The 21,867-nt window shown below is 38.0% G+C and overlaps 1 protein-coding gene across 6 annotated transcripts in view; it reads left to right on the forward strand.

Moving 5' to 3' along the window:
* Positions 1-573: 573 nt before the first annotated feature.
* Positions 574-21,867, forward strand: part of depdc5 (DEP domain containing 5, GATOR1 subcomplex subunit) — a 49,557-nt gene continuing 28,263 nt past the window's right edge. For 5 of the 6 annotated variants that reach the window (XM_055025347.1, XM_055025353.1, XM_055025351.1 and 2 more), the window contains exons 1-26: positions 574-825; positions 1,324-1,391; positions 1,483-1,570; positions 1,690-1,736; positions 2,673-2,758; positions 2,842-2,925; positions 3,401-3,450; positions 4,852-4,921; positions 6,710-6,788; positions 6,865-6,926; positions 10,379-10,448; positions 10,526-10,598; positions 10,661-10,764; positions 10,851-10,925; positions 12,096-12,230; positions 12,331-12,392; positions 13,169-13,242; positions 14,248-14,317; positions 14,417-14,453; positions 14,524-14,644; positions 15,045-15,268; positions 15,341-15,541; positions 16,316-16,451; positions 16,552-16,646; positions 19,565-19,621; positions 20,531-20,714. In XM_055025347.1, coding sequence (XP_054881322.1) covers positions 1,334-1,391; positions 1,483-1,570; positions 1,690-1,736; positions 2,673-2,758; positions 2,842-2,925; positions 3,401-3,450; positions 4,852-4,921; positions 6,710-6,788; positions 6,865-6,926; positions 10,379-10,448; positions 10,526-10,598; positions 10,661-10,764; positions 10,851-10,925; positions 12,096-12,230; positions 12,331-12,392; positions 13,169-13,242; positions 14,248-14,317; positions 14,417-14,453; positions 14,524-14,644; positions 15,045-15,268; positions 15,341-15,541; positions 16,316-16,451; positions 16,552-16,646; positions 19,565-19,621; positions 20,531-20,714 — 2,342 coding nt within the window. In that variant the 5' untranslated portion in view covers positions 574-825; positions 1,324-1,333. The remainder of the gene's footprint in view (positions 826-1,323; positions 1,392-1,482; positions 1,571-1,689; positions 1,737-2,672; positions 2,759-2,841; positions 2,926-3,400; positions 3,451-4,851; positions 4,922-6,709; positions 6,789-6,864; positions 6,927-10,378; positions 10,449-10,525; positions 10,599-10,660; positions 10,765-10,850; positions 10,926-12,095; positions 12,231-12,330; positions 12,393-13,168; positions 13,243-14,247; positions 14,318-14,416; positions 14,454-14,523; positions 14,645-15,044; positions 15,269-15,340; positions 15,542-16,315; positions 16,452-16,551; positions 16,647-19,564; positions 19,622-20,530; positions 20,715-21,867) is intronic. The other variant, XM_055025350.1, reaches the window with a different exon arrangement.

Raw genomic sequence — 21,867 nt, forward strand, 5'->3', positions numbered from 1 at the left:
CTCATTTCGAAGAATTATGGCAAAAATATTTTACCAATAGGAGTTTATTGCATGCAGCATATTTGTGATCTAGAGAAGTAAATAAGCCAGAAATCGAGAAAGTTTAATAAATGGATATTGGACATTTTCCCACTGGAAGAGTTCCAAGCTCCAGAGCTACTGTCCTGCAGTTTTTAAATGCACCTTTTTCCCAACATGCCTAATTAATTTGTTGAATTCCCTCATTAGAATTCAGCTATTCGTCTATGGTAACGAGCTATTTGTTTATTTCAGGTGTTTTGGAGAAGAAATGCCTACAAAAATGACAGGGTAGTGGCTCTGAACAGCTGAACTTGGGCAGCTGTTTAGAACCACTTGCGTTAGAAGTGATTTTTTGTTGTTGTTATTTTAAAGCTGACGCTGTAAAATGCCTCCGCACACTGAGTTTTAGACTTTTAGTAGGGTCGACTAATAACATGGCCGAAGTGAGCACTCTTTCAAACAAACAATCTTCAAAAAGTAGAGAACCAATCACGCTACAGCTTTGGCCCTTTCTCATGTAGAGAGCCAATCACAATAGAGGTTTGGAGGAAGTGTTGTGGGATTGTTCTAAGCTAGTATAGGATTAAAAATACGTACAACCTAAACGATTCTTCGTCGTTTTCATTATATGAAAATAAAATGTATGTGAGAATGTAAAGAAACATCACGAATTGTTCTGAAAGGTTCGTATCAATTTAGTGGTCATTTGACACACTACACGTAAGCTTTCTCGGAGTCCCATGCTAGACGGCAAACGTCAACTTTCCAAAGCTGTTTGGGAGTTCGGGCTCCCAGTGACTTCAGGTACGATTACATGTAGTGTTTATTTGTTTTTATAAATGTATTAGCTTTTATATTTTCAAATTGTACTTGCAGCATCAAGGAACGTAAACTTTTGGGGCTACATGCTACATATGTAGGGTTAGGGTAGATAATAAGCAGATGATGACACTGCACATAACCACAGTGAAAAATGACAGTAGTAACATCGTGCTGTAGGGATGCAATTATATAGGGAAGTTTTGTGGAGCTAAATACAGTGCATTCATAGATGAAAATCTGGTATAGGTTGCAAGCGTTAGCTTCTAGCTAAACATCCAGCCAGAGGTAGTTTAGATCAAAGCATGTTAAAGTGGCCCAGTAAAACTTCAGATCTATAAACTTTTGAGAGGCTGTGTAAATAATTTGTGTTTATAATGTGAACAAATCTGAAATGTTCAATGTATATACTTTTGTCGGGCATTAATTTAGTTTTAGCTTGAATGAAAAATAACCTGTATTGGCAAAATTGTCTTTCTTTAGCTTTTCCAGCATGAAGACAAATAAGTCTTATAAACTCGTACTGCACAAGAAAGGTTTTGGTGGAAGTGGTAAGAAGAAAATTTGAATGCCTCAGTCAGCACCAACTCATGTGAATGTTTTAGTGGGATTGTATTGAAAATTAGCTTATTCCCTGAGCAGATGACGAGCTGGTTGTCAACCCAAAAATCTTCCCTCAAGTCAACTTGGGAGACATAATTGAGATTGCTCACCCGACAGATGACTACAGGTGAGATGACTTAAATCAAGAAATAATGATCTGGATGGATTATATTGTTTTGCTGAACTTTTTTTCATTCATTGTTGACCTTTGATGAGTGTGATATGACTGTGTCTTTTGGTTTGCAGTCCTCTTCTGCTTCAGGTGAAAAGCTTAAAAGAGGATCTTCAGAAAGGTAAATAAAGTTTTATCGTGGGGGATTAGTTGCATTGACTGAGGCTTGGTTGTTGCAGCAGTGGTGACAAACAAGGAGTACAGAACTAGAATAAGTTATAATTCACCTCCATCTGTCTGCTCAGGACAAGCCACAGCTGGCTGGTGAACCATAACTAGCCAGTATTAGTGTGCGAATGTGTGCGCGAATGGCTGAATGAGTGTAGTGTGAAGTGCTCTGGGATCCTCTGGACTTGATAATGAGCCATTTACCATAATAGGGGTCCACCAATAAATTCACCACCATTTATTTTATTTTGGGAGATGAGTGATCAGCTGGTACTTGCATGTGAAGCCGATTTCATCTACCAGCTTTATTTGCTTTCTAAGAATCAACCACTGTCTCTTTGCTCTGCAGTGAGAAAACACTGACTGACAGACCCACACATCAGGTCATGTCTATACGTACGCAGTTAACTGTACTTACGCCACTGTCACCAATTTAGAAACTTTGTTGCTATACTTAGTGACTTCTGATTTCAGATTTCTGTCAGATGAAAAAAAAAATTTATCAAATTCTGCAGGCAGGGATTCTTAGTGATTGGTGTCCTTATATATAACTTGACTACATCCTTGCTCTCAAAATGTTGAGAGCAAGGACGTAGCTCTCAAATTTGAGAGCTCAAATGTAGCTCTCACTATCCACTTTCAACTTAGTGGATAGTGGAAAAAAAAAAAAGTCTTTGGCCACCTTATTTTTCTGGGTTGAACTTGAAGTGAACCTTGTGCTGAGAAATGTCAGGTTTTTTTGTTGTTTTGACACATTCAAAGTTCTTTTTTTTTTTTACATCTTGGAGCATAAACCATCAAATCTGTCCATAAATCTTCTGATACCACATTGCAGAACCTTTGCAATGACTTTATACATCATCATGCTGGACATCATCTTCCTTTGCAGAGACCATCAGTGTGGACCAGACGGTAGCACAGGCTTTCAAGCTCCGTGCCTATCAGGATGTTATTGTTAATATAGTTGACCCTAAGGTATGCTTATTTTGGCTGACTTTTACTTTGTTCATCTGTTGGTAGTGCAGAATTTCTAACAGTTTTGTGTTTTCCGCCACAAGGATGTAACACTCGATTTGGTGGAACTGACGTTCAAAGATCAGTACATTGGCAGAGGAGACATGTGGAGGCTAAAGAAGAGTCTGGTGGGCTATGTGAATGCTGCCAATGCACACTCCACAATAACAAGGAAATCAGTTCCATTATCCTCCCCCTTAAAGTGGCAGTAACAAAAACAACATTCTTTCTGGCCAAGATATGTCATACATTTGTGAAGTTTTCATGGATTCTTTTCAGTGCAGAATTAAAGTATAATATGCATTACCCAAAAAGCTCTGCCCAGATAACAGAAAAGCTGCACGAACTTTCCAACCAGGACCGAAAGAACATAATTCTGTGTTGTTATGCTTGCAGCCCTGAGAGACTGAACACATAACCTCAACTAAACAGTGAAAATGTGTTCCAATGAAGACACCTTCATTGGAACACATGAAGGTGTGTTCCAATGAAGGAACACACCTCACGTGTTCCAATGAAGACACCTTCATTGGAACACATTTTTCTATCCTAGTGTAGCTTTTTGTTTAATGCTGTGTGTAATTTATGTAATTTGTGTTTTAGGTGAGCACATGTGCTTATGTGACTCAGAAAGTGGAGTTAGCAGGAATCAGGTATGTTACATTGGCTTCACAGCACTTGATTGACTTTGAACAATTTTCGGAAACTTGTGATTAGAAGCCTGAAATAATTTTGTTTCCAGCAATTTAGCAGTTTTAAGTATATTTTTTTAGTTCTGTGCAAAATAATATTTTGCAATATAAGGAAATATGACATTACAATATTGTTGTTCTACTTCAATTTTCCCCTCATCATTAAAATGTCCTTACTGTTCCTCTTGTGGTTTGTGATGTGGTGTAAAGATCTACTTTGCACTTAGAAAATCTCTCATTAGTTTAATCAAAACTAATGTGTTAAAGTCCCGGTCCTAAAAATGTCTCTGTCAATGTCAGTGTGTGGCAAAAAGTTGTATACAATGTATGTAAACATCTGGTTTCAAGTTTAATAGGCAAACCTGAAAGTTTGTTGATTAATCTGGTGACTAGAAACAATCATTTGTTATTACTAGAAGTGTAGAAAATATTGATTTTATAGAAAATCACAATTCCAATTCCTGGGAATTCTGAGTCTTTTCAAAGTACCTAAAAAAATTTAATTGATTTTATATGTCTTTGACGCTCGTATTTGTGAGTGCACTACATATTGCATTATGTATTCACTCGACCACATGGAAGACCGTCTTACCTCTGTATTTTGAATAATTCTTAAGTATTTCTTTATTAAAAAAGAAACCCAGGCAGCTAATTTCTGCCATATAATGTAAACAGAATCTGTAGAGTATTTGCATAGAAAAATTGGTTTCTGAATTGAAAATAGTTTTTGAGTCAAATTGTGACCTCAAAAATCAGAATCGAATCTCTGCATTTTACACATCAAACCCTTACTGGAAATTTGAACCGTCAAATACAGTCTGCAAAAGTTGTGCAAAGTCTTATTTTATCAACATGTTAAGCAAAATTTTTAAAACATATTTAATAAAGTCCCCACTCCATCCTACATGTCTCAGACATCTGCTCGGTCTAGAGAACCATCACCTCTCATGCGCAGTTAGACACAAAACATTCACTGGAGAGGCTGTTTCACGGTTTTATATTGTAGTATATTTAAAGTTCTGTAATTATTCCCAGACTGAAAGGTTTTACATAATATTTAAGTTTATGCAGTGATCCCACTAGATCAGCCTGTGTAGCATCTTTCCCAATTAGACTTTCTAAGGTTCAAAATAAACCTAAAATAATGCGTTACTGAACAGCTAATAATGGCTTGATTTTCTTCCATTGCTCAGTCAGTCCACATGGACAAAAATGAGATGTGCAACCAAAGTGTGCCTTAAGTTGAAATCAAAACTGATAAATTATGACATTTCGGGTGCTATTCTTCATTGGACACAGTATTTAGTTAAGGCTAATGTTTACTGCTGTTAACGTCTTGGTGTTTTGGGGATTTTTTTTCAGAGCCCAGGCCAGTGAGTTATGGGTGAAAGGAGAAAAAGTGACCTGTGGCTACATTAGCGAGAATACCAGAGTAAGTTGTGAAAAACAAATGAGTAAGGAGGTTTCCTGGAGAGTCAGGCTTTGATATGTTCATGTGGTGACCTTTTATAGCTAATTTTACTGATCCATGGCAGATCAGTAAAGTCTCATACAAACACTGTTGTTATACACTACCTGGCTAAAAAATAAAACTAATGTTTTATTTATTTTTATAAAACTAATGTTTTATTTTTTTTAGTTAAATCCCCACATGGATTTAACTAAGCAAATAGGTACTAACCTCCTATTCAGTGCATGAACAATTATCTTTTAGCTGGCAATGGAATGCTGATCCAGAATGCAACTGATGTTCTCACTAAAACCAGGAAGATTGAGCAGCACATCACCCAGTTCTAAAGTCCTTCCACTGAGAAAATAGACTTTAAAATACTGTTTGTTTATAAATCATTAAACAGCTTAGCAATACAAAAGATGAATGATCTGCTGCTGTTGTATCAACCTTCCAAACCTCTTAGATCTTCTAGTTCTGGTCTGCTCTGCATCCACAGAACCAGAGCCAAACATGGAAAAGCAGCATGGTACATAGAACAGCTTCTATGTAACCCAGATCTGAAACAGACTTCCAAAAAACCTCAGAACAGCCAAATCACTGAATGCCTTTAAATCAAGACTAAAAACCCACCTGTTTAGAGTTGCCTTTGAACCATAATTAATGAAACACTTAGCAACATTTTGACATGTATAATGGCACTTGGTAAAATATAATGTTCACAGTAAAAATATAATGTTCACTGGTAATGTTTACGCAGAAGACTGTGTGGTGTATTTTCATGTTTTTATGATCTAAATCACTTTGAATTGCCTTGTTGCTGAAATGCACTACAAATAAACTTGACTAGTTCATGACTTTCACCAGTAGTAACACCTGGCTGTTGAAAAAGTTTTTCCATTGCAGTTCTGCTAAATACATCTATTTTGTTTCAATTCATATTCAATTAAATTCAAAAATACTTTATTAATCCCAAAGGGAAATTATATGCTGTTGTAAGTCATTAATTCAATTCTTCAAAGAGTTATTGTAGATGCATCCACCTCATTAAAGCAGGTCATGAATTAGTCATGAATTAGTCAAGTTTATTTGTACTGTGCATTTCAGCAACAAAGCAATGTCAAAAACATTTTTTTCTTTGAAATTAACATATTTTTGATAAGGAAATTTATTTTAGTATTTTTCAGTTTGCGCTAATATATTGCTATTGGAAATGCACCTATTGCCAAAATTTATTTGTCTCAAATTATGACAGTGTGCTTGACAGAGTAGGAGACACGGATCGTCCTCCACATAGTTCACACCTGAACCTCACTGAGAATCTTTGATAAATTCTGTCTGGAGAAGACGTTAACAGTGGTCAGACTCTTCAGTCGTCAATACAAGATGTTGGTGAAAAATTAATGCAACACTGTATTAAAATAGATCTGGTGATGTTGCAGAAGCTTATCAAAACAATCTCTGTGTGTGAGTTCTATAATCCAAGCTAGAGACGGTGAAAGGGAATAACATGTGTGATTTCTTTTTTATTCTTGTTTTAGAATTATTTTTGGTCAGGCAGTGTACCTCCATATATTTGACCCTATTTTCCATGGTATAGACACTGAAACATCATTTCACCATATTGTACTTTTAGAGAAATAATGAAGGTGTATTTGGAAATAAGGAGGAAATCATCCAAGTCAATCCTCAATGCATTAATTTCATCTTCATAGCACTTCTTTCATGTTGAGTTATTAATTATACCAACATGATGTTCTGGTTTCTCAGGTGGTTTTTAGATCAACGTCTGCGATGGTTTACATCTTCATCCAGATGAGCTGTGAGATGTGGGATTTTGACATATATGGTAAGTCATACATGAGAGGTATCTGACTTGCAGCTCTTTCTTCTGCATCTTTATCACTAGAATGTTTTGCTTTTAGGGGATCTGTACTTTGAGAAGGCGGTCAGTGGTTTCCTGTCTGACCTGTTCACTAAATGGAAGGTTTGTGTCCTTTAGTTGTTGTTTTACTAACTGCCAGTCTTCTTGACCTCTTGCTGAATGTATTATTAGAGTGTTGTTCACTTCTGTTTGAAGCCCATTTTAATCATAAAGTTTTATGTATTCCAACATGGCTAAAAATAATAATCTGGATGAGGATTTGAAATCAAGTAGAAGAAACCAAAATGAGGGAGGTAGCAGGAGCGGGTTCCCCTTATACAGATGTTAGTTCTTAATGCATGTATCCATTAAGATGATCAGATTCGGTTCAGAGATTAGGAACCAAAGTGGTCAATCAAGCTTTTTTCATCTAAGACAGTTGGCCAAGGTCAAGCTGTACCTTGCAACATTCACCTCTAGCTAAAGGTGAAGGCAGACACTTTTTTCCTCTGCTCCCATCACTTCCCATGCTCACCCTGCTTGCTCTGTTTTTGTGTTGCTTTTTTGAAACCTTTCTTTGCACATGCTCCAAATCTACAAATTATCTGGTTAACTAGTCTCAGTGCAATTAATCAAATTTTCTAAATGAAAAAACTGGGGAGAGAAGAGCCCACTTGGACTGCGGGGACTCACCCGGAGGAATACATCCTGGATTTATTTGGATTCATAATAGGATTTCTGCTGTTTGGAGTTGGCAGATACCTGGAATATTGGGAATATTTGATGGATTGGGCCAACTAGCAAACACTCAGACTGACATGCTGTGAGGAATAGGCTGAAGTTTGATGTGATCCTTTAGTAGGCAAACTTTGGATGCTAAAACTCACTTGCAGGATGGAATTGATCTTGGAAAAGTTGCTAGTTCTGGCCCAGTGGGAAGGACCACGCTAATTTGGATGACTGGTACAAGAGATGTACTTGTTGAGACTCTAGGGAGGATGAAAATTTTAAGTCTACCCGATCTAAAGAAAATTTGTTTATTCTGACTCTGGCTCCCTTGTGTTGGCCTTGGCTTGCTGGCCATCTCAAATTTCCTGAGGTTTATGTAAACAAGTTTCCCTTCTCATCCTTTCATCCCTCCTGAAGTCACCCGTGGAATTGTTTGGTCTATAACAGTGGTTCTTAAGCTTTTTTGAGGTACCGAGCCCACCAATTTCATATGCGCATTCACTGAACCCTTCTTCAGTGATAAATAAACTATGATTTTTTTTTTCCAAATTCAAGACATAGGTATATGCTTTTTTTTTTACTGGTGCACAAAATGAGTCGTGCATGAACATCACCTGTCTCAAAGAACAAAACCAACACGGTGCATGAACTCACAACAAATTACAATATCACTTTATTCTGGCCCCCAAAAAATATTTCAGCCCCATAAAAGAATTGCAAACCCCAATAATATTTTTTTGCTATTTTACTAATTAAAAATAAATTTGGCTTTTTTTTAATAACATTTTCAAATTTCAAATTAATATTTTTAAATTTGAAATTTAATTTGTTTTTGGTAGTTTTGAATCCACAAAATACTTTTTTACTTTTCCCCATCTCCATGCAGCTTCAAGAAGTGTTCTCTTTGTTTTGCCGGTGCGAGACTAGAGTTGCTCAACTTGGTGTTGCATATCATGCCGATGGGACGCTGACTCCCATCCCGTTCCGTGATACACACTTAGAATGGATTAAAATATTGAGAAAGAAACCAGACAACATAGAACTACGACAGCTATTGCCTGCTGCACGCACCAAATTCCCCGCAGCACTGATTGGCCAAGCAATGTCACGTGATCCTCTGAAGCAAGTGATGGCCAAGCGGGGTGCGTCATCACAACTTTACACAAGTGTGTCTTTACCTCCGTGGCAGAGGCTCCGCCGAACCCCTGAGACCGACTCTTTCAACCCCTGGGGTTCGATCGAACCCAAATTAAGAACCACTGGTCTATTACTTTAGACTAATATTTAGTTTATTGCTATCCAGAGAAACTCCTTGTAACTTATAAATTATGGAGTATTTATACTTTTAATAGGAGCCTGTATTTTATATATTCACTCAACCCAGAACAGGAATCAAACCGATTAGCTACAACAAAAAAATCCAGAGGATTTCACTCAACCCAGAGTAGGAATTAGAACAAACTTAGAATCCAGAGAAACTCCTCCATCTAGACAAACTACTTCAGGGGTGTCAACATCCAGTCCTCGAGGGCCAGTGTCCTGCAACGTTTAGATGTGCCTCTGCTGCACCACCTGAATAGAATAATAGGTCATTAGCAAGGCTCTGGAGAACAAGGAGGAGGTAATTAAGCCATTTCATTCCAGTGTTTTGTACCTGTGGCACATCTAAAAACTGCAGGACAGCGGTCCTTGAGGACTGGAGTTTGACACCCCTGATTTAGATCAACATGATCAAAATAAGAATTCAGAGAAACCCCTACTAGTTTATAAGTCACAGACTACTTATTCTTAAACATGGGGTTATACATTTTTATTTCCTTTTTTCTTCTTTTGCTCTTTCCTTTGGTTTGTTGTGTTGTATTTTCTACTAATTCATGTAAAGCACTTTGGATTGCCTGTTACTGAAGTGCTATATAAATAAAACTACCTCACCTCACCTTAATGTTTTTTTTTTACCAAGTTATAAATCAGCACAAATTCTGGAGCTTTTTAAATCTCTTTTGAAGACTTATTCTTATGATCTGGCTTTTTATACACATTGACACAAATGTTATTTGTGTTCTGTCTCTTTCCTTTCCAGTGTCTTTGTTAATCTAACAGTCTTTTGAAGTCTTTCCCCTGTCTGATGTTAGACAGTTGAATCTTTCATCTTTTGATGCCTTTTAGCATTTTGTTGTTTTTTTCCCTAGTAAAGCATATTTTGCAGCCTGAAAATGTGCTATGTAAATAAATTTGACCTTGACTTTATTCCTTTATTAGTACAACTTTCTTCTCATAACTTTATGACTTTATTCTCATATTCAATTTATTTGCCTGCCCTAATACTCCATTATATGTATTCCTGTAATAGTTCAGGCTAGATATTAAAAATCACCAAAAATTATAACAAAATAAAATAGAAAAAATAATAATAATGTTGCTGGGCTCAAGCACAGATGACATCCAGAGTTGTCTTTGCGAATTACAAAAAGGGTTTTATTTACCTTTATACAAAAGTCTGCCTGTCAACACTCGGTGCCTAACACTACCCAGCAGAACGGGGAAAACAGTATACTGGCGTGCAAACGGCACGTTCCAGGAACACACCTCACAGCGACGCATTCACTGATATAAAGTAAATATGACTACCAAAGATCAATACACAAGACAGACACAAAACCAAGTTCAGAAGGAATTAAGAAACTACAATGAACAATGAATGAACTTATCATAAACAAAACAGATTGGGTGGGGTACCTAATGAACTAATAAATTCGGTGTCTCTCACAATAATGATAATTTCCACAGAAAAATCAGCAGAAGCATCTAGAAAAAAGATGAACATTTCTAACATTTCATGTTGACAGGAGAAGAACTGCAGTCATGAAGTGACCGTTGTGCTGTTTTCACGCACATTTTACAACGCCAAAACTTTGGGTGAGTGGATGTGATGATTGATCGTATTCTCTGAGCAATATTAAAATAATTTTTTTCTTATGTTGTTAAACCCTCAGAGGAGTTTCCTGAGAATCTGAGAGGATCCGTCAGACAGAATCATGAGGGACGCTATTATGAAGATTTTTACAGGTAAGCATACCACAACATGGCGATGTTTGATGGAAGCAGTCAATATGCACTTTTGTGATCAGGGTTGTGGCTCAGAATGAGAGACGGGATGAGTGGATGTCACTACTGGTCACCATCAAGAAACTCTTCATTCAGTACCCTTTTCTGGTTCGACTTAAAGAAACAGGTAATGGAGGAATCTTAATCATTTCTGACCTTTGGATCAGGAACCATTTTTAACCTAAAGTTTTTGTTCATTTCCTTTGATGCCAGCTGGTTTTCCTGTGGGTTATAATTCCACTGCAGTGCAGGGAAACTACCTGGAGGCCATTAATCTGTCTTTTAATGGTGAGTGGTTTAAGACTGAACCTCTTCTTTTAACATTATGGCTCTGTGTGTCAAGACATTTCTTTGTGTTGTAGAAGAAGATAGGAACATGGAAAAAATGTCATGGTTTCATCAAATTTACATCAAATAATAGGTCATTTTTTCCCCCAATCAATTTTAGAAAATCTTTCAACAGAGCTACTGGACTCTCATACAGACTTTTACTTGGTTTATTCATGAAATAGTTGGAGCAAATGGTTTTAAAGTATGAGTTTTAATTACCTACAGTATAGCCCCTCAATTATTTTAAATATATCCCAGATGTTTTGGAATACATTCTTTGTGTTGGTCTGATATTTAGTTCTGCAATGGTAAGAGTATTAATCTACCACTGTACGATTAACAGGATGCCCTGGTACTTTAAAAATAAAAATGTGAAACATAATCTTATTTAATTTTTGACAGAAATGTAATAAAAGTAAGGCGGTTTGTGGTGCTCCTTTAGTTTCCATGGTTTCACTGCAGGTTTTGGGGGGACTGTCACTCATTGTAGTTAGAAGAATTAGTATTTTATTTTGCAAGTAATGATCGAAGTGGTGTTTAAGCCTTCATTCAACCAGAAAATGAGCAATGCACAGAAACAGGTGGAGGAGGGTGGTGCTAAATTCCTCTATGAATTATAAGACAAAGAGTTTGATGTCTTTTTGATGCTTGTGAAATTATTAGGGTTTTAAGTCATCAGATTTATCGATTTGTTTGGATGACAAGATGATGTCATCCAAGTAAAGAAAATCCGTCATGATACAATTTTGATTTAATTCACAAGTTGATATGATGCATCTTATCCCCTTCCACCACATTAATTACATATATATAAACTTGCAAAAATAATTCATAATTTGAGCATCACGCATTTAAATAAAAAAAGCTTTTTGATATTTTATAAAAAAATAGATCACCTGTTGAAAATAATCTCAAAATAAACGGATTTAAAAAATCGAGTGCATTTTTTAAATCCGTTATCTTAATATTGCCTAGAGGATGTGTGGAAATATTTTCATTTTGCCTCAATGTAATTGAATCATTAATAATTTAATTGATGTGGATTGATGTATTGTTACACCCCTGGAAAATGTTTACTCATTATACCTTACAAAGGCTAATAATATACGTTCTACATGCCTCCCTCAGTGTTTGACAAGCACTACATCAACCGTAACTTTGACCGCACTGGCCAGATGTCCGTGGTCATCACTCCGGGAGTGGGAGTGTTTGAAGTTGACCGTCTGCTTATGATTCTGACTAAACAGCGAATGATTGATAATGGTCAGTATTTTATTGAAAGTGATTGTTGTCTCCTCACAAATGAAGAGAACATGTGAAGTGTGAATGAGGCGAACCATGAAATTATGTTGACCTGTTGTAGGTATTGGTGTAGACTTGGTGTGTATGGGAGAGCAGCCCCTGCATGCTGTTCCGTTGTTTAAGGTGAGATATTCTGAATGATGTACTTGAGTTTCCATTAACCATTATAATGCGCAAATTTAAATTACGAAAATAAATTCACTTAATAGTTTTTGATAAAGTTTTTGTTCTAAGATGAGGTGGTTTTCCAGCTGTATCAAAATAGATGTATGTTGCAAAATTGCAATAGAAACACTTTTTTTTCACATCACACAGGTCACATAATTAATAGTTGGATGTTACTACTGGCGAAAACCTCAAAGAAGATGACAAGAAGTAGTAGGAGGTTTCTATTGGACAATGTACTGCTGGCTCCACCAGAGCTCTCACAGCATCACACAGTTCATAAAAGTTGGGTGTCATTGTAACGTATTGAATTCATAGTTCTTCTGTAAAATCTCCAACTACAATTTCCCCAAAATGGCGCATACGTAGCCACTCCAAAGTATAGGGGCTTGTTGATACGTGTAAGACGACAGTCGCCTTATACGTAAAGTAGAAGGTATCATCATCCTTTGGCAGATAAAGACAAGCGCCATGGCTGCGTTATGAATATATCTCATGTAACTGCATTCACTGCTACCATCATTTTTAATGACTTCTTGAGTGAACAAGCGTATTCACGTGTGATTTTAATTTAATTTCTTATTTAACGGAAACACCGCAATTGCAAAATTGTGCTTTTTCGGCATTAATATCGATAAAGATTCGCGCAGGTTGGTAATGGAAACACAGCTAGTGTTGTTGCTTCTGATACATAATGCTCATTTACAAGTTCTGTTCTGTCATTTTGTCTTAAGCTGCACAACAAAACGACACCTGGGGACTCACGTGTAGGAGACGACTACAACCTTCCCCACTGGATCAACCACAGGTAGGAACAGTTAATTACAAATGGCAAATCAAGAATAAATATTTAGAATTAGGGATGGAATTTCTTTAAAATCACATAGGCTAAAAATAATGCAGAGAAGCTCAAATGTAAACACATACACTCTTTTTAATATTTAGCCAGTTACAGAGAAACCACACTTTTTGTTGCCATCAAAAAGCTTCTGACAAACATCTTACTATTCTTCTCAGAAGTGATGGGTGCCATTTCATTTGGATGGTTTCCTGGCAAAGGTCAATTCTGTTGTGTAATGGCCTTCAGTGTTTGCTATCATGATGAGTGTATGGAAAGTTCTGATCAGCACTGTACAGTAATGTTTGATAAATTGCAATATACGGTATGTCCTGATGAGTCTTGTTTGTCAAATTTTTAAAAAGCATTTGAAAATAACAACCCTTATGCAGGTATTAAACATATTTTCATTAAGCTCATATTTCTGTTTTTAAAATAGTTTTTTATTGGTCCTGTGTAAAATTCAAATTTTAAATATCATGTTTTCAATAACTATAATCAGAAAATCATCATACTTAACAGAAATAAAAACTTCCAAACATCCATCTGCGTAATTAAACTGTGTATTGCCCTTCTGTGTGATAATGTTTCTGAAATAAATGTGTTTTTCAATAATATTCTAATGAACTCAATGGGTCTCTACGTATAAATGGCTCTTACAAGTCCATCACGAATTCAGAGGAGCACTTATACCAAATTATTTTCTTCTGAAAAGTAGCCAATTTCTGTTTTACTCTCTCAACATTTGACATCCATTCTAAAGCACTCAAATGTTCTGTCATTTTTTAATTCGAATATAATTACTTTGAAAATGAGCCTTATGCTTCAGGATGAATCCATTCACATCATTACTGTGAAATTCTGTAATGTGAGTAAAATTGCTCAAGAATCAAAATTTGAATCCAGTTGTTGGTTTTGCCCTTAGCTTATAGGGTTTCTGAAGAAATCGGGGTTAATGTTATTTCTTTTCTACAGCTTCTACACGTCCAACAGCCAGAATTTCTGCAGCTCATTCACTCCTCGGATCAAATTGGCTGATCGCAAGGTACGTCTTTTAGTCTGCCCAACTAATTATTTTGCTATAATGTTTTTTTGTTAGCTAAACATCTGAACTTACTTTGGTGAACACTGATCTTATTTCTAGCTTCATGCTGAGATCCAGAAGAGCAACAAAGACCACTGTAAGTTACCAGTCACCATCTCACCTATTTAATCTGTTAGAAGGAATCCTGACTTGATGGACTCTTGTAGCTCTTAGTTCTCCAAAGGACTCAGACAACAGCCTGCCCATACAGGTAGATTATGATGCCTATGATGCTCAGGTGTTCCGGCTTCCAGGTCCATCACGAATTCAGAGGAGCACCAACTTCAGGTAATCCAGATCTTCTATTGTGTTGCTGATGTAGCAAACTATATTAAAACATAAACAATCAGTTATTTCACAGATTGATTTTGAAATCAATCTGAGAGAGAGTTCTATTGGACAGCTGCTACAGTCAGTCAGTTTTATTTACAAAGCACCCTTCATACTGATGCAGCTCAAAGTGATGTACAGATCAATAAAAACAAACCCACCTATTAAAACAAAGAATTACCCAGCCCTACCTCAGATGAAGAAACACACGACTGTATGGAATCTACATTAACTGAGCGGAAATGATCCAATTCAGAAAATATAGTTCAAAAAATGAGTCTTGAACTGCTCTTGAAGACACCATTTCCTGCAGACCATTTCACAAATGGGGACCATAATATTGCTTCCTCTCTTCTAGGATTGGTCGAGACAAAGAGACAAGTGGCAGGAAAAGCTGGGGCTCTGTAGACATCAGCACCGCCATTGGCACATCTTCTCCGGTTCGCTCAGGGGGGACAGAAGAGCAGACGAGCCTGGCCTCTGATGACAGCCTGGGTCCTGTGTCCAACATGCTGCTGATCCCCCGGGGTCCTCCAGCGCAGTATGAAGTCAGCAGCTCTCTGGGATACACTAGCACCAGAGGTAACTTACTGTTTACCTCTGGTGCCTCCATCGTGATATGTTCACTGTGGTCACCTCCATGCTGCTCTTTAGAGTTATTGGAGAAGATGATGGACTCTCAGCGGGACTCCAGCGCCCCCGGCAGGTTCACAGTGGGCAGTGCTGAGTCCACCCTGCACATCCGTCCTGGAGGCTACACTCCTCAAAGAGCTCTCATAAACCCTTTCACACCATCCAGGATGCCCATGAAGCTGACCTCTAACAGGCGCCGCTGGATGCACACATTCCCTGTTGGTGAGAAAACCAATTCTTCATTTAATTCTTTTGATCATGAAATTGCACAAATCAAAATTATGAAAATATATTAGCTAAATAAAAACACACCAATTAAAAAAAACTAAAATTTTTACACTAGGATGAGGTCATTTTTCAGCCATATTGAAGTAGATGTAGTTCGCGAAACTGCAACACACTTATTTTTTTTTTTGCATCAAACGAGTCACGTAATTAACAGCTGCTGGATGTTATTAAAGAAGATGATGGGAATATCTAGGAGGATAATGGTTTGATTTAGTTTCTTTGACAATTTCCAGAGCTCTCATAGCACCACACAGCTCATAAAATGTCAACATGTGAGCTAACGTGGTGAATCCATAGCTTGTCTGTAAAATGACCAACTACAATTTCCCCAAAATGCAGTATAAGAATAAGCCGACAACATCTCCTCTGATGGCTGATGATGAGTGCTAGTGACATGGCTGAATTGTGAAGATATTTCATGTAAATGTTTACTATACCTGTCACTACCATGATTTTTAATGAGCTATGGCATTAACAAGGTTGGTCACGTTTGATTTTAATTTAATTTCTTATCTAAATTGGGAAATTTTGACATCAGATGAATATAGACAAAGAAAACAAGCTACTATGTTGTAGAGGCAGGTCTACTCTATGAATCCCAAATATTTGAGGAAAGTTTTTTCTTTTTGATTAGGTCTTATCCAAAATGGAGGCTTCTAAATATGCTGCAATTGCCTAATTGGCAACATGTGTTACTTTATCCTTCAGGTCCTTCTGGAGAGGCAATCCAGATCCATCACCAGACCAGGCAGAACATGGCAGAGCTACAGGACAACCAGCAGAAAGATATAACTCACACATCTGCTGAGCTACTGGAGCTGGCTTATCATGAAGCCACGGGACGGTAAGACAGACTCACTCTGGGACCAAGAATTTCTTCTGCAGTCAGTTTCCACCTGTAGTTAGGGAAGATGGAGAGATGCCAATTTGTCTTTGTCTTTAAGGCGAACAATCTCCAGGCAAGCAGGCGAGAATGGCCTTTACAATTGTGGAGGAATGGAAGAGTTCACTGGGAGTCCCGGGAGCAACAACAGCTCTGGTATCGTACCCAAACACTGCTCTCGCCCAACTCTGTAGATTCCTGATGCAGCTCTCTCTTTCTCCCAGTGTGGAGCAGATTAAGAGTCAGACACTCCTCACTACTGACACTTCCCTACTCACCACAGTCATCTAGTTAGTTAGAACCAACCGTTCTCTCAGACAGTTAGAAGAGCTGAGAAGCTCACAGCAGATTCATGTATTTTAAAATAGATTTTATATAATAGACCATCAGACAGTCAAAGCCCTTAGAGGTTTGTTAGAACATTAGTAAACAGGTGAGCAGATAATCTGTAGCAAAGTTAGGATTTAAAACAATATTCAAGCTTTGAACATCTGACACAGCTCTCTCTCTTTGCCCCACCATCTGAAGATCAAAAGAGGATGAACCAAAACAGTTTTCAAAGTAGTTCGGTGGTAACATTTGGAACTGCAGAAAGCTGCACTGGCCTATGGTTAAGAGAACTGTAAGCAATGTTCCCTCTAATTTTTCATGTGTCTGGGCATACACACAAGCTTCCTGGGCACACTGAGGACCACTGTGAGCATCATCAGTGTACACGGTGTGGCCAAGCACAAGTATCATAAATCTGGGATCATAGAAAGTTGCATGGCTTATTGAAAAAATCAAATTATATCAGCAATTTTCATTCGTTTGCTTTTAATTTAAGTGATTTGCTCAATTAAAATAAAAAAAGAGAAAAGAAAACATTGCTGTTCATGAGATGCATGCTATAAGTAAGAGTCCTGCTTCAGCCAGGGTGAGAAATGAGACATTACACCTTTCAGACATAAATGTTTGTTCATATTAAAACATTCACATTTTGCACAATGAAATGTTTTCTGTAGCTTGTGATGCAGTATAAATTCTTGTAAAATATTTACAGTTTTTTTCACGTCTGCCCTTCTCACTTCTTCTCACTTCTCCGGTGGTTGTTCACTTAGCCCAGGTTGATGGTCAGTCTGCTTCTTGCTTTATCTACTTGAATTCAGCATATTGACTGTTAATGGCCTCCATAATCTGTGGGTGGAGGAGAATGGCCTCATAATTCTTTGCCAGTGTACAAATGTCTGCTTATCTATAGTCAAAAGTCTGAACTCAACATTTCAATATCAAATGCAGACCATTCCTTTCATTTGATTTGATTCCATTTGATCTTAGAAGAAGTGCATTTCTTTTTTTTTACTTTGATTTGGTGAGTGGATGTCCCACTAGACATGATAAGCTGATGGCTTTCCGCTCTATTCTCACCTGCACGGCCATATGACCAAGGCACGTAACCCACGTAGCGAAAGTGAACCGTATCGTATCATTGGCTGGATTCCTGTCACTCACTGAGTTCGATCGCAAAGTAGTACGGAAAATTTTTTTTATTGGTCCATAGTCAAAACTGATGTCTGAGCTCAATGTCCACTTTACGTTGGACGTTATTTTATGCGCTACATAAATTTTCTTGTGCGCTGAGAATATGTGAGCAGTGCGCGATTGCGCAGGCGCAGCTTAGAGGGAACATTGACTGTAAGATATGTGGTTTGTCCCAAAACTCATCCAGGCAGAGCACACTTGGAAGGAAATGCTTTGGTCAGAAGAAACTCTTTAGTTTGAATTACAGAAAGAGATATTTAAGAGATGTTCATTATATTACAGGTATTTAGTTTAAGTTAAGAAACGAGAATGAAGTTGATGTAAACATAATATGTTTCATTACATGCAGTGGTGTGTCACCTAGCACAGCATCTGTTAACTGGTAAGAAAAACAAAAAAAGGCCTTTCATTCCTACAGTTTGAAGCTAACCTTCAAAACAACAGACACAGACATGCAATTATGGGGAACTGGACTGATGGAGTTAATATTAAATCGATATCAAATCAATCAATTTCACAAATTTAGTTTTTCTATAATTATTTTTGTTTTTATGCTTAACCTGCTTTGTGCTCTTTGTTTCTGGTATTATTTAAAAATCATATTTTTGCATCACACAAGCTCTATAAAACCATATGGACTTAAGTTATAGTTATTCTTTATCTATTCAGTAAATGTGAGCATTTCATATTGCTCACATTTATAACTCCATGTTGCTCCCAAAGAAATTAAATATGACTTCAGAATTTTCAAATACTGAAATATAGTTTATTCATAGAATTTTCCAAATATTAATACATTTCATTTAATTTAGGCCTATGAGTTTTGTACTAAGTGCGCTGTTTGCAAAACACACATGCGTGCGCGCACACACACACACACACACACACACACACACACACACACACACACACACACACACACACAAACACACACACACACAAGAAAATCTCTGATACCTGGGGCCCCAAAATAATCAGGGCCCCCGGGCTACTGCCCAGTGATAGAAGTTCCCACTTTGAAACAGGAGCCAAACGTGAACCAATAAAAACAGTTGTTAGACTGGGATAACAATTGCAGTAAAATATGTGGTTTAAAGATCCAAAAACAAAGAAAACAAAAATGCTCTTGTTAAAAGAGGAGATCATGGTTGGAGGTTTATGTCTGCTTAGAACTGGAGGGTTATGATGTCATAAAAGAAAATGGAAGGTTTAAATATGCAGTTTGGAGAGTTGGACTTCCTTGTGGTTTGGCAAAATGTACAAATTATTAAAAAATAACATTATATGCAGAAGTTTAAAAGAACATTTGATTGTAAAGAAATGTTTTGTTGTTTTCCCTCATCAACCCTGATTTAGTTTTTTTCCCCACATATATTAGACTCTTCTATGAACTCTGGGTTGGTCAAATGAAAGCACTTTAAAATATTTGGCTGCTTTAAGGAAAATGTATTTTTTTTTAAAAACCAATGCATATGTCATTAGTGTAAATAGTCAACCACAAATCTCATAACTGTGCTGCTTTCTCTTTTGTGTGATTGTGAAATTGTGTGCAGGGCCTTTGAGCAACCGAAGCTCCTCCTTCCAGGAGTTCTCCAGTGGCGCTGATCCGAGTGAGTCCATCCAATCATTGCTGGACTAAAATGAGATCTTTGTAAAGCTTGCTCAAATTGTTGTACAGGCTGAAATTTTTATTAATCACCAAACTGATTATGACCATAAACCTTCAGAGGTGTGTTGAACCTTTGAGGGCTTATTGAGCTTTGGCAGACAGGGTTCTCCAGTGGGCGTCTGTTCACAGGGGTCACAGGTAGAGACACCGTACACAGGTCATGTGGGATTCTCCTCCCCCTGTACACTTCTTCTTAAGCTTTTTTCTTGAATCTCTCCTGGTATTTCTGAGTTTTGTTCTCTACAGCCAATCAGTTAGAGCTCCTTAATTTCCCCTCACCATAATCTGTTTGTATTAAACTTAGTTTGTTTTTGCCTCTTATCTGCATGACTGCATGTTGAGCACGCATCTTTCTCTCTGAGGATAATTCATTGGGTGATTCTGTCAAACTTCAAACAGTCTGCTACTTTGGCACAAACATTCTGTTTAGGAATTTTCCTACTACATTTTCTACCTTGTATAATGAGATTTCTCTGCTTAAATCCACTCAGCACCCTGATTGAGCTTGGGACACACTTTCAGTTTGTTGTGGGTAATGTGGATCACAGAGTGACTGTTTCAGGAGCGCAATCTGCATGTCTGATCACTGCTGCACAGCTACACCCCCTGCAGGAATCACCAGCAGGGGAGATGACATCAGGAAAAGTAACACTTCTGTTTTTCTTCCTCTCTCTTCTTGTTTTGTGTTTGCATCATCATCTCTCCTTCTTTTCCATTTTCATGTCTTCCCTATCTGACTCCTACCCTTCCACTCCACTTCCCTTCCAAATCCCTCCCACACATGTGCCTCTCCACTGTGGGTACATGTCATGCTCTTTGCGGTGGGGATTTTTTGTGTCTGTGTGTGAAGCCCTGCTGCTGTCTGCACCCCCGACAGTGCCCAGCTTCTGCTGCACAGTGGGGGTGGACTGGAAGTCCCTGACTACCCCAGCCTGCCTTCCCCTCACCACTGACTACTTCCCTGACCGTCAGACGCTGCAGAATGACTACACTGAAGGCTGCTACGACCTCTTGCCACACAGTGATCTAGAAAGGTAAACAATATGACAATTTAAAGGGACAGTATTATGTAAAATCCACTTTTATGAGCTTTTCATCATGTTCCAAAGTTATTCCCTCATCAAAAACATACCTGGAGTGTTGCCTTGATTCATTCATACAGTTTCCATGTTTCTGAGCTTGAAAAATCTTCAGTATAAACCAGCTCCATGATTCTTTCTTTGAAAATGTATCAGTTGTTTTCACAATCATTTCAAAGTCCTGCTAGTGATTATTTGAGGCTGATTTATTGAAAGAGAGTGTTTCTCCATTTGTAAAACTGATAAATAGAATAGAATAGAATAGAATAGAATAGAATAGAATAGAATAGCATTTATTGTCATTGAACAGGATTCAACGAAATTTCTATTGCAACTCCCGTGCAAAAAGTCAAAAAATACAATATTAAATAAACAAATACACAATAATAATAATATATACAACTAAAATTAACTAAAGGCACTCAACCACACCAAAGAAGAAGCAGCAGGTCCAATTATGGTAAAGTGCAGATGATGTGACAGTGCAAGTGCAGAACAATATGGCTGTGTGGGGGTTGGGGTGTGGGGGGGGGGTGTATGTGAGGTTATGATATGTGTGGGAGGGGGCGGCAGGGAGTAATGGCTCTGACGGCTGTGGGGAAGAAACTGTTTCTCAGTCTGTTTGTTGTAGTCCGTATATTCCTGAACCGCTGGCCTGATGGCAGCGGCACAAACAGTCTGTGGCCCGGGTGGCTGGAATCCATGGCTATGGATCCAGCTCTCTTCTTGACCCGGCCTATGTAAATAGAGTCCAGGTCCGGGAGGGGGCATCCCACAATGCCTTGTGCTGTTCTCACCACCCGTGTCAGTTGTTTCCTCTCCAGTGCTGTGCAGCTACCATACCACACAGTCACGTTGAGGCAGAGGACGCTCTCGATCGTCGCCCTGTAAAAGTTCACGAGCAGCCGTGAGGAAAGTCCAGCCCGTCTCAGTTTCCTGAGGAAGAAGAGCCTTTGTTGTGCTTTCTTCACCAGGTGGGAGGTGTTGGTATTCCAGGAGAGGTCAGACGTGATGTGGAGGCCCAGGAACTTGATGTTGTCCACACGCTCCACCTCTTCTCCATCTATGAGAAGGGGAGTGTGACCCGTCCTCCTGGACCTTCTGTAGT

The sequence above is a fragment of the Poeciliopsis prolifica genome, unplaced genomic scaffold (assembly GCF_027474105.1).
Source record: "Poeciliopsis prolifica strain line A6 unplaced genomic scaffold, Auburn_PproV2 SCAFFOLD144, whole genome shotgun sequence".
In the NCBI taxonomy this organism is placed as follows: domain Eukaryota; kingdom Metazoa; phylum Chordata; class Actinopteri; order Cyprinodontiformes; family Poeciliidae; genus Poeciliopsis; species Poeciliopsis prolifica.